The sequence below is a fragment of the Lycium ferocissimum genome, unplaced genomic scaffold (assembly GCF_029784015.1).
Source record: "Lycium ferocissimum isolate CSIRO_LF1 unplaced genomic scaffold, AGI_CSIRO_Lferr_CH_V1 ctg13079, whole genome shotgun sequence".
Lineage (NCBI taxonomy): Eukaryota > Viridiplantae > Streptophyta > Magnoliopsida > Solanales > Solanaceae > Lycium > Lycium ferocissimum.
In genome coordinates, this window is record NW_026714687.1 from 2346 (window position 1) to 15441 (window position 13096).

Sequence of the window (13096 nt, forward strand, 5' to 3'; positions counted from 1 at the left end):
AGGTATAGGCTAAAGGCTCTAAGGTTTTTATTATTCTTTTCAGGGTTACAAGTCGGCGTTAGATAAAAGCGATTCTTCACGACACTTGAATAACTATGGCTGAAGGTAAGTTTCGATTTAGTTTTCCGCTGCGTTGGCTCTGTGTATGTGTTAGAAATACAACAGTTAACCCTTGTTTATATTTGTCATTGTTTGATCCTAAAAAATCAAATAAATCGAGAAAACAATTCACTTTACAATGGTTCTGGTCCAATATATTGAAATAACCTTCAATAGTTTACAATGTACAAAAACCCATGAGAAACACACAACCAAAGTTGATAGAGATAACTGAAGTACTCCATAAGAAGGAAAAAAATCAAAGATCAGCAAAATGAAGCTAATGTTTACGCGCAAAGGATGAGGAGAAATGAAAGAGAGGTCATGATGAGGGGAAAACTTCTTAATTTATTTTTTCTTTTTGACTTTATGATTCTGTAGCAATTTGGATGGAATTAGTGGGAAGTGGAGGCTCTATTTCATGGTCAGTCTCAAGCTGACTGTAATTGCCTTTTTCCTTGAAGAGTTGAATATGATGATGCTTGCAATAAAGCCTGCCTTCATGTGCGATGTAGTTTGATGGGCTTATTGTACAACCTCCATGAGTGCATTTGAAGCACGCCTTGTGGTATGATGTTCCATTCACAGTAACCTTAAACAACAACACAAAGATACATAAACATGCCATCTTTTTGTCTGGTAACAATTAGTACTATAAATATTTGGGACTTGGCTTATATAAGAATTTTTTTATAATTACTGTATTTTAATCTAGGCAAAAGACATAGACTGCATCCTGAACTATATCCGAAATGTCGACTTCACACTCTAACTAATCGGGCGACATATTACCCCATGCACATTTAAAAGGTGAGTTTATTTACCCCCTAATACACATATAACCAGTTGCACAAGGGAAGGGGTTAGACACTCACCTGCCACGTCAGCGCAACGTAAGAAATCTTCAAATTTTTAATTTTTATATTCTTTTCCTTTTATTTTCTTTATTTATTAATTTTTCTTTTGTTAATTATATTTCACACTAAAATTCTTAATTAACCATTAAAATCCTCCATTAATTTTATCTTCTTCATCATTAAACCACACCACCCACCTCATCTCTTATCCCACCGAAAATCATATCCGCCACCACCAGAGCCACCATTATCAACTCTACCTGTTGTAAGATTTTCTTATTATTTTTTCCTTTTCCTTTTCCTTTTTTGTTTCTTCTTGTTCTCTTTCTTCCTTTTCTCTTTCCTTTTTCCGCGCCATTTTCTCTGATATGAAGACTAGCTTTCAAATCCTCTAGGCCTTTCATTTTTCCGCCCATTTTCTCTATTCTTCTTTTTGTCTTTGTATAAATTTACCGGTTGGCTGGAAAGCTTGATATTGCCGGCACCTTTTTTTCTGGCAAGGTGAGTTTGTCCTCCTCCTTTTGATCTGAGAAGAGAAGTGGGTCGTTGTGGGTGAAGGAAGGAAGAGGACAAGTGTGTCGTTGTGGGCGACGAAAGGAAGAGGGGAAGCGGGTCGTTGTGGGCATCATCGCCGGAGACGAGCTCGTCGGAGCTCCGGTGGTGGTCTCATCTCTCCCTTATTTTTCTCTAAAGAAAAACCCAAACAAAAATTAAGAAGGAAGGTGGGGGTGGGGATGTCGGGAGGGAATTACAAAAATCTGAATTTTGCAATTGAAAAAAAGAAAGAGAAAAAATGAATATATTTTAACCAAAACGCGCCTATTTTTAATTATTTTTATATTTTGTGTCATGTCAGCTCTCAGGGGGTAAATAAATTCACATTTTAAATGTGTAGGGGATAATAGATCGCTCGATTAGTTGGAGTGTGAAGACGACTTTTCGGTATAGTTCAGGGTTCTCTGTCTTTTGCTTTTAATCTATTATAGCTGGTAATTCATCTTATTTTCCAGCCTATTAATTTCACTTTTATGAACGATTACTGACAGTTATTTTTCAAGAGATTATAATTAATAGTATAAAGTTATTTTACACGGACTAGAAAAGTTAAACTCAAATATTTATAATTGTTGTTACCTTCTCAATGGGATACACAGTTTTAGTGCAGCCCACGCATTTTTCTCTCGTGCCTGCGAATAGACTTGAGACTTTGTTCCCGGTACCATTCTGTTGAACATATTTCAAGTTAACAGAAATTGGAATTAGACAAAAAGTAGAAAGACATTGATTAGATGATCAGTCCATAAAAGAATCTGATTATATAAGAACATGTAAAAAACCTTACCTCGTTATCCACAGGTTTTTCTGGCTTTGAGACCTTTGGTGTTCCTGATAAAATACCAAAAAAGTTAAGTCGGCAAAATGAACTTGGGACTAAACTATAATGGGATATTGGGATGTCATATTGATGTTCCAGAGAAAGAAACTAGTGTGCCAGATTGGTTCTTTCACAGGCACTTTATACGGTGACTTAAATAGTACTTGTTCTTCTAGTTTGATTTTAATTTCTTCTGTATTCTCCTTTTTCTATTTTTGTATGTCTTTTTTTCTAAAAGGACGTCTGAGACTATTGAGTTATACCTTCAAAGCTCTTGTCCAAACTGCCAGTTCTCTTAAAAAGCTGATCAAAGTGAGGCCTGCAGTATATTACCCCCTCAAAGGAGTTGAAATTGCTGAGCTGAAATAAGTAAAATACTCCATTTATCAGATGACTGAACTGCTATAGATCATATTTTTGTTTATCAAAAGAAACCAAAAAAAGGAAAAGAGAAAAAGTAGGTGTATAGAGTGTTCCTCATTCCGGAAAAACTTTTCTTTCGAAAAGTTACTTTAGTATTTAGTAATTTTGTTTTGCCTTACATGTAATTGTAAAGGAGGAGTCTAACTACAGTCACACCTCTGTATAACAACATCCGCATACAACATCACCTCTTTATAATAACTAATATTTTCGGAACCGATTTTTTATGTTATATTTTACTTCTCTATAACAGCATTTTAGATATAACAGCAACAACCAACTTTATAACAGTATGCTTTTTGTAAAATTACCCCCCATATAACAACTATTTTCTTTTTGTGGTAATATAGTAATTAACCGTCTTTATAAAAGTAGAATATATATGATTACCAATAATAAGTGTTAATATTTTTACTAAATATTTAATGTGATTATGACAGAATATTACATATGAATACATATTTGTAATCTAAAAATATCATTAGCTTCTATTTTTATTTGTAAATAATTCAAAAAGGAAAACAGTGTGAATAAGTAGTACAAATCCTATTTTTAGGGCAACCAAAGAGACAAATCATTGATTCCTTCTAATCTTTTGAGAACGGAATCTACAAAACAAGCTATAATTATAGATTTATTCCATCGATCTTGAAAGAATTTAATTTTCAAGTAGATTTAAAATGTGTGACCTAAAGCTTAAAACTTTATGTATTCAGTTATGAACTTAATGAAATTGTATTAACTTTCTTTAATGTTTAGGTAGTGAAGCATGCATATCTTTGAGATTTAAAATTTAAATAATTTTGTTAATTCTTATAACATTAATAAGTAAAATAAATAAATATTATATATTTTTTTGCCTATAACAGCCAACTATCATTCAAATGTCAAATCTTTGTTATAGGAGTATAACAATAATTCTCTATAACAGCCGAATTATTTTGAACCCAATGATCTTGTTATAGAACGGTTTAACTGTAGTTGGTACAACGTTTAAGAGGCTTTACGAAAGAACTAATCCTTACATTAAAAAGGGTCAAACGGACTGTTAAAATTTTTAAGGAGCTTTATGAAAGAATTAATTTGGCTATTAGAATTTTTAACACTAGCCATTGGAGCACATAGCTATATACTATATATAAAGTACTGTCGTGACTTAGAGATTTCCAATTCCCTTTGTGTTTCTCCTCTTCTTTCTAAGATGATTTTTTTCTCTTGAAACCTGTTGTTTCTGGTCCCAGTTAATTACTGGAAAGCTTGTTAAATTTTGAAGATTACGTCTAATTCAATTATTCATTATGAATGTGTGTGTGTTGTTTCGGGGTGTGTGTGTGGGGGGGGGGGGGGGGAGGGGGGTTAAGATATCCTTAAGAACAATGTGTTAACACACTTCAATCTTCATAATATTTTAAGGATTTATTCTAAAAGTTCCAGTTTAATTAATAGCAAGATTTGGAGGATTTATATCAAGTGTGTTCAATAAAAAGTGATAGATCCAATCTCTGAGTTCAGAAAATAGAGTATTTATGCAGTTTTTATCATTTTAGGTATTAAGATGAGATCTACTGTTTTACTCTAAGAACTGAATGTTTGAAGCTATGCAAAGAGGTTAAAGATTTTGCATGGACAGTATAAAAATACAAGATTGCAGGCACCAGTAGCAGAATAGCAAGAAATCAAGCACAAGGCAACTAGAATAAATCGAGCTTGGGTTAAATATTGAGCTACTCATTCCTATGGTATATGCAAGTTTCTAATTCACAAATGGATGACCAGCGACATGCAAAACAACATCATTGAGGATTTCTGAGAAAGAATAGAAGCACTAGGAAGAAATTTACCTGCAAAATCGAGATCTAGCTTACTCAGAGAAACAACTCCCAGGTGATGGATTTACAACATTTGGTTAGAGCTTGAGGTGCGATTATGTGTGTCCAAAGCACAGAAGCTAGCATTTCTGGTGGTGAATTCTACTTCCGATGATCGGCATCGGAGGTGGAGAAAAACCCTATGTGGTTCAACCTTTGTAAATGAGCCACTGATGACGTTTTGTTGTTTATTTGTGGGTCGACCCGGTTTAGGCGGCCCTATGTTTTTGTTTTCTTTTTGTAAGACTTTTTATTTTTCTTTATTAAATAAAACATCCCTCCACTAAGGATACTTAGTGGTTGCTCTGACAAAAAAAAAGAGATTGGGCATATCGCATGATATATCTAGTCAGCCCAATTTACACCCAACCGAGAGAGGGAAGGGTGCGGGTCTATTGCCTTGAACTTTTTTGTAGGTGGTTTTAGGTCTGAGACCACGATAGATTAAAAGTTTTAGCATTTCCTTTCTCACATGATATACAAGTAGTGTCATCCTTGCATGTTATTTTTTTGAACTATATATAATGGCATCCTAGTAAGGGTGCAAAAAGATGATACCTTGAGAGTACTTTTGCAATGGTAGCACTTGAAGCAAGCCTTGTGATAAATGCGGTTATCAGCAGCAAGGCGATCCACCAGATACACCGTCTTCTCACAAGCACTGCATTTTTGTGTTGTTCCTGCGAATGTCATTTTTGATTCTGTGACTCAGACCCAAAAGGCAGAGAACAGATATCGGAGGATGAAATCGATTTTCTTTCCCTCTGTTCTCTTCCCAACTCCTCTCTCACTCTCTCTCTCTCTCACTAAAATTTCATGCACAATTTAATCATCAAAAAGCTTAAATAATACCGGACAAAGGCTGAAAAACAAATGAAAATATGTTTGTAGTTTGGCAGTGATTTGCGGGTCATGTTAGATATTCCATCATTTGCTCATCATTTTTTTCCTTAGACCAAGCTCTTCCACTCCCAGTCTCCCATAACATAAAATTGTTAAGCAGATGATGGTAGTCTAAAAGAATAATACAATAATACAAATTCAGGTGGTCAACAACAAAAGAAAAGCGATAATCGCAAATATATTTTAGAGTCTGAAATCGAACCCACATAAAATTTACGTTAGTTTTTGCTGATTGATATATTACTATCCACATAGAACTTATGCTAGTTTTCATTGATTGATATTAATAAGTTCTAACGCTCAAACAATTTAGACAACAAAAGATTGATTTTAATTTGAGTATAAAGAAAACGATCAATTAAAGACTAAATAAAATCACTACCTACAAAAGAGTATCCCATGAGTTAAAAAGCCTAGGCGCATAATGATTTCTCCACTTATCAGAATGAATTAATGACGTGTTCCTTCTAATCCCGCAGAATTCTTTTCCATTGATTGTGAATTCTCCACTTACCTCAAATATTTCCTAAAAATTAATAGAAACCTCCTAAAATTACTCTCCCGAATTAACTCTGGCAAACAAATCAATCAACTCGCAAAGATTATGACAAGGTCGAGTTATCCCGAATTTCCACTTTTAAATCCAAAAAGTTAATTCCATAATTGTGCGGAAGTGGCGTTGGTCATCAACAACCTAATCTTATAGTCTTTCCCAAGTAAAACATGATAGAACGATGCATTCAATTGAGAGCGCTTCAATTAAATAGTAACAAGCAAAATATAATTGAACAACAGCAAAATAAATGACTCAATTAAGAGAAAATACTATCAATAAATTCACTCAACAAGAGATTCCATCAAAATCCTAAATTAAGAAGATTAACTACTCATGTTTATACTCGAAAATATAAATCCTACCATCAAAGCAATATTCATAATCATAAAAACTAGTTGAAATTTAGAAAAACTCATCGAATCTTGCATTGAAAGCGAATCAAAATTCTGTCAAGGCTAATATTGATTCAATAATAGCTGCTAAAATTAGGACAGGACCCTTTTATATGGCCTGAAATTACGCTTGGACAAAAATAGTCCGCAACAAAAAATTTCCAAAAAATATATAGGCACAAATGCACTAGGCATACGGCGCAGGTCCTGGCGCAGGTCCTGGCGCATGCCCCTTCTACAATTGCTTTTGGCATGCAGCACATGCTTTAAATGATGGTATTATACAATCTTGCTTGCACCATGGTATTTTTCTAAGTGTACACATGCTAGCTACCGTCCTTACGGCGCATGTCATGTAGCAAGCTATATAAATTTTTTCCAACTTCTTAACTATGCTCCAAATTTGACACATTTTGTCTCCTTTCGCTTCAAACGCCTCCTAAACATCAAAATTCACTAATTAGGCCACGAAGAATACATTTAACAACTAAACTGTCATGCCCAAAACCCGACCCTGGCGTAGCAGGCATCCGATGCCATGAACAACACCGGAAGCTCCTTATAAAATCAATAAACGTCTAATCTCTTTTGATAATCTTTCAACATTTATTTAAAACAATTATTTATGGCTAACTGAAAGCATATTCATACTTGTAAAAATCAGCAGAAGTTTAATAGAAATAAGATGTCATAAAACTTGGCAAACACCCCAACAAGTCATACGAGACTTCAACAATCTACCCATAACATAAAGTCTAAGTATGGAGCTTCTAAGAGCATAAACAAAGTCTAACTAATCAGGAGGCAGCCTGAAAACTAAAATAATAAAACTAGATAGATGGGGTGTCCCACGAATAAGGGTGTAGGCTCACTAAGCCTGGAAAGCAGCAAGTTCTCGTACTCCATACGCATATCAAGAACTTGCTCTCCTTGTTACCTAACATACCACCAAAAACAACAATGGTATGCTTGAGTACTAGGTACTCAATGAGTGTCTCCAGGGCAATAGTTATATAGCAAAATATACAAGTCATAAGTATAATTGAAAACTGTGTTAAGAAACAGTTCAAAACGAATGATAGCTTATCATGAAATCCAGTATAAATCAATGATGAAGAAATACTCACTTTAAATCTTTTCTCATTACTTAAAGTTCTTTCAGTTGAGTTCAAGTTCATCACGTGCCAACTCACGGGCAACCACAATCATGCCAATACAGACCCAAATCAATAGTAACAAAGGGATGACAACTTTAGGTTCCCTAAACTGCATAGAAGCACCACATTGGGGCAATCAACCCACAATGGCTACCCTTCCTCCCGAATATTTAGGCAAAGACAACATCAGGGCTATTGATCCTCGATGGCCATTCTTCCTCCTGAATGGCTAGGCAAACCCCACTAGGATCCATAGTGACTACCTTTCCTCCCGAGTAGCTAGGACGAACACAAATAATAGAAATCATGGCCTATTAGCTAAATCACAATCATAACAAGAAGCCGGATCACTCATTATGGATTATGTTCTTCATCCCTTTAATAGGGGTATACCAATGTCATTAATTGATTTAAAAATCAAGTTCAAATCATTAATCAATTTCCATTCAACGAGACTTGTTCATAGGGCAAAACACCTTGAATATCCAAACCTTCGAAATCAAGTTTAAAGCATCCCTCATAGGGTTAAATCATGTTCAAAGTTCAAAGCTTTATAATTCAATGTCGATCATTCCTTGATAGGGGAAAATCATAGGTACATATATATAGTATAATACACATAAGGTTTAATGTGGGCTTTTCCCTCATCCACACAAACCTTGCCAAAGAAACCATTATTAAAGGTTGAAAAGTATGTTCGAAAAGAGACATACCTCAAATCCCCCAACAACGCTCTCTAATAGAATTCCCGAGATTTAACAATCACTCTATAATCGATTAGGATGATAAATATTACAACTTTAATCTATTTCCACCCATCTCTCCCTTTTTGGAAAAACTAGGGGTTTTAAGCCAACATTCGTGTTCTAGATAATTTGAGAATTTGTCATGGGTCTAATCAGTTGTAATAACTCACACTAGCCTCAACCCACTCAATAAATACTATTAGACGTAAAAAAAATCTTAAAATACTATTAGACGTAAAAAAATCTTACCTTTAATGAGGTTTCCCGCAAGCCCTCTTCAATTGTTCCTCCTTTGATTTTTCAAGAATCTATGGACTGGAATGATAATCTAGTGTTAATCATTGTTACTTTGATGCATTTTAATCATAGAGTGATTAGTAACTCACCTTCTAAGGTTTGGAGAAGTTCTATGGTCTCTTTCTCCTAAAAAAGTCAGCTAAAAACAAAGTAGAATGAAAGATTTCCGAAAATTTCACGTTTTGAACTTTTATAAAAGCATCCCCACCTGCGGCATAGCCTGCGATACGTAGCTGAACCACAAGTTGTGCCAGAGAGGCACAACTCAGGGCGTTCAACCTGAGACACGATGCGCACATCGATAAAACGGCCATAACCTTTTGCTCACAACTCCGTTTGAGCTGATCCTTTTATCATTGGAAAGGTATTTTAAAGGTCTACAACTTTCATGTTTTTAAGTTATCTCAAATTCCCAACAGATTTTCACATATACTAGCTGGAAATCGTACCTATCGCAAATTTAGTCGATTCTATTGAATCTTATGCATCTCACTATTCGTCTTGATCTTAAAACAACGATTTTTACCCAAACTCACTCCGAGAGGATTTCATATGGCTAAAATGTTACATTATCATTCTCTTAACGTAATCACACTTAACATGAATTTACGGAATGTTACATAAACCAACCAAAATTTTTCAAAATGAGTGGTAATTCATGTAAAAACATGCACATTTATGTCAAGTATCCCAACCCAAACTTGGATTTTTACTCACCTTTGAGCAAATAAGAGAAAACATGGTAAATTCAGCACAAAAGCATTCAAAATCATATTAGAACCCTCACCGAGCTACCTAGCTTCGATTAACCTTGAAACTTAAACAACCTAATAAGAATCAGGTTACTAGAAAGAAAAAACAAATAATGCGGAAGCGAAAAATATGAAGATTAAGGACTAAAAAATAATATAGCCGAAAGTTGAGAATAAATTTTCAAATCTCAAAAGTAATGACTAAAAATCCTAATTGATTGTAGTAAACCTAATTTGCAGATTATAGCTAATAATGAGTACAAGCATATTCAATTCAAAAACTTAGGTGACGTGATCTAGACCCCTAATTGAATAATTAAAGACAATAAATAGTATAAGAAAAATAACCTTCTTCAATTAATCAAGTAACAATCGTATATATCAAGTGAAGAATTATCTTACCTATATTCTCGTAAGGTTATGAGATAAAACTCAAGTAGCCAATACACAAAGGTGTAATAAAAAAAAAACCTCAATAATATTAATAATATTGTATCAAATAGCAAAATTTAACCCTATATATGGGGAAAATTTCGAACACCATATCTCAATTAGCACATGATTCGAAATCTACTTTTATGAAAATAACACCTAGTAAAACCTAGCTAGTAAACTTTCAATTAGGAAAACAAGTAAAAATTAATGTCACACTTCTTTCTAAAATTAAACTACCTAATAAAAGTAAGGAAAAAAAATGATAATTCTTGCTTCAAACTACTCGCCTAATCTATGGGACTTGGGCGAGAATTTCATCGATTATGGGAAGCATTTTCAGATTTACCGGGCCTCTAAGTGGGCCCAAATCTTCTTCCCTCTTGGGCTTGAATTTGGTCCATGAAATATATATAGCACTTAGCCCACTCTTCAACATTATTCTTGAACTCATTCTTGGGATCTTCTTTCACGATAAGTATCTTATTGATTTTTCATTGAAGTCTAGCAACCTAGGCTTGCAAACTCCTTATCTTGAGACCTTGACGATGCTCTTCTTAGGGCTTCTGTAGCTTCATCCTTGCACATGGAGCTATCATCCCCCTCTTCTTGAAAATAATTCATCCTCGAATTTGATCCTACACCAAACAAGAACAAGTCAGCAACATTGAAAATAACACTTAATTAATTGATAATCACTAAGCAGATCCAACTTGTAAGCATTGTCTCCAATTCACTCGAGAACTTTTAAGGGTCCATCGCCTCTAGGACACAATTTAGACTTATTTTTGAAAGGAAACCTTTCTTTCCTCATGCGAACCCAAACTAAATTCCCAAGCTCAAAGATGACTTGTTTTCGTCTTTTGTTTCTATCACGACCCAACTCGTAGGGTCGAGAGAGCACTGACACTAACCCCCTGGTGGGTGAACCCTTCCTTTATTCAACGTCCAACACAAACATAATTAAGTAAATAAGAAGACAAAATAGTCTCAAATCATAAATAGCTAAATATGCGGAATACTACAACATAAATCCCCCAGATCTAGTCTGAATAGTACAAGAGCAACTAAATACATAAGTCTAGAAATACAAGTCTGAATAATAAATCTGTCTCAGAATAAGAAATAAAGACAGTAGGATAGAAGAGTCTCCGGGCAGCGGGATCCATCAGAAGCTCACCCTGGACACTCTAAGCCGAGCCTCGGGATCACTCACGAGGTGCGGAGGAGGAACCTACTACGAACTCTGCACTCAGAAAAAGAGTACAACAAGGTAGTATCAGTACAAACACCATGTACCGGTAGGTATCATAGGCCGACAACAGTTAGATAGCATATATAAAAGAAAGGAACTGAAAGATAGGCATCCGAGCAGTCAAGTACAATCGCAACACAATCAAACATCAGCACAACACATGATATAATTACCAAGGCAGAATAAATGATATATATGAATGAGATGAATGAGTGCATATGCAATGCAATGAGATGCACTGGCTAATTGTCTGTCTCCGTACACACATGCTACGGACAGATATCCTTCACGTCTTGATAGTCATGACCTATGGGAGACCCTTGAAGTCCATGAACCAGTCACTCCGCACACAACCTAGGGGTGACTTCCACAACACAAGCCACTCCGCACACAGCCTAGAGGTGGCTTCCATGTCAAAACTATCCATAATCTCAGATGTTCCTCTCTCACTTATCATCACCAGTACCAAACACAGATCATATCAATGTAACATGTAAAATGTGTATGAATTCTATGCAAGATATCAATCTCAAGTGTAATCATATCAAATCTCAATCGGACCTCTACATGAGCATATATCACAATATCATTACCGAATCAAGTTCTTTCCCTATCCATGATAAATGCCAAGATAAGTGAGAGACAAACGCATCACAACAACAACATGAAAAATAAGCAACAAGCCCAACATCACACATATGGCAACAAGCCAAATCACAATAAACGAGGCGACGAGCCCACAAAGTCATTGTAACGACCCGTTCGATCGTTATGCGTGTCTTGATCATTTTACCCCTGTTGACCCAATTCCCGATATTACCGGGCGATTCTAGCGAGAATTGAAAGAATTAGAACCTTTAAGTGAAAGGGTTTGACCAATAGTTGACTTTTAGGTAAACAGACCTTTTTCAGAATTTCATATAATTTTTGTGAGGTCTAAAGTGTAATTTATGACTTGGTGGGGTGGCTGGTTCATTTCCCGAGGCGTCCGGGTGCATTTTGGGTACTTGGTTGGAAACTTATTTTTATCCATTTGGGGGTTGACTAAGTCAATGTGACCTTAATTGAGAATTTTGAGGTCACACAGATTGATTCGTAGCTTGTTTTTACTTACGTCTGTATGTTTTGTTTGTATCCAGGAGGTCCTGAATTGTTGTCGGGGTTTAGGGTTGAGACTTGGTGAAACCAGAAAATTTCTGGTTCTGGTGTCTCGCCCCAGTGGAGTATGTTCAGCTCCGCGAATTAGCCTCGGTCGAGGCTGTTTGCCCTAGTGGGCTTTGGTTCGTAGGAGCGGAAGGATGATGTAATTAATGAATGTCGCCCCAGCAGATAGGAATCCGCTGAGGCGAGATCGCGTGAGTGGAAATGGTCCGCCCCACCGTGAATCGCTAAACCAGAATCCCTTTTTTTTATTCCTAAATTCGAATCATTATTTCCATTCACCAAAAACCTAAGTCTATAGAGTTGAAGGCGAATGTAAGAGAAGCTTTTGGTGGAATCATCTTGGGGTAAGTTCTTAAACCTTAATCTTGCATTTACCTTTCCTTTACTAGTATCCATGGTGGTAAATGGTTATTGAGGGTGGCGGATTATGAAACCTAGCTCATTAATCATTAAACCCTCTAATCTAATTGGCTATTCTTATTCTAAATACTGATTCTATCTTCTATGATTGTGGATTAATAGATTCTAGGATTGAATCTCTCTTGGCTTCTAGAATCAATTCAAGAATTTAGGGTTCCTACTAAATTGGGGGTTTTGGCTTAATTGATGAAATTGAAGGACCAATTGTGGTTAGAACTCCATAAAATTAAGGATAATGACTAATGAGACTATGGGTAGTGTAATTTCACCCTTAATTCCCGATTTTACCCTCGTGAGTCGATAAGGGTATTTTAAGTAATTCTCCACCCATTTCTCTTTCCGATTAGTTAGCTTGTTCTGGTTATTTACATACTTAGCATTAATATTAGACTTCCATAGT

General features: G+C 35.5%; 1 protein-coding gene across 2 annotated transcripts; it reads right to left on the reverse strand.

Annotated features, from left to right (window-relative positions):
- Positions 1-227: 227 nt before the first annotated feature.
- LOC132042064 (LIM domain-containing protein WLIM1-like) lies at positions 228-5447 on the reverse strand. Of its 2 annotated transcripts, none has more exons than XM_059432692.1 (5): positions 5181-5438; positions 2595-2691; positions 2299-2342; positions 2091-2180; positions 228-691 (listed from the first exon to the last, which is right to left on the reverse strand). In XM_059432692.1, the coding sequence occupies exons 1-5, from the start codon at positions 5313-5315 to the stop codon at positions 467-469; spliced, it is 591 nt and encodes a 196-aa protein (XP_059288675.1). In that variant the 5' UTR covers positions 5316-5438; the 3' UTR covers positions 228-466. The 2 variants fall into 2 exon arrangements, with proteins under 2 accessions (XP_059288675.1, XP_059288676.1); XM_059432693.1 differs by having other exon boundaries at positions 549-691; positions 2091-2188; positions 5181-5447.
- Between the last annotated feature and the right edge of the window lie 7649 nt (positions 5448-13096).

Excerpts from the sequence above, each read along its gene's own strand:
- LOC132042064 (XM_059432692.1), bottom strand. The coding sequence starts at position 5,315 with ATGACATTCGCAGGAACAACACAAAAATGCAGTGCTTGTGAGAAGACG. Across the intron at positions 2,692-5,180 it reads ATTGCAAAAGTACTCTCAAG|CTCAGCAATTTCAACTCCTT; the intron begins GTATCATCTTTT and ends TACTTATTTCAG. Across the intron at positions 2,181-2,298 it reads AAAAACCTGTGGATAACGAG|AATGGTACCGGGAACAAAGT; the intron begins GTAAGGTTTTTT and ends TATGTTCAACAG.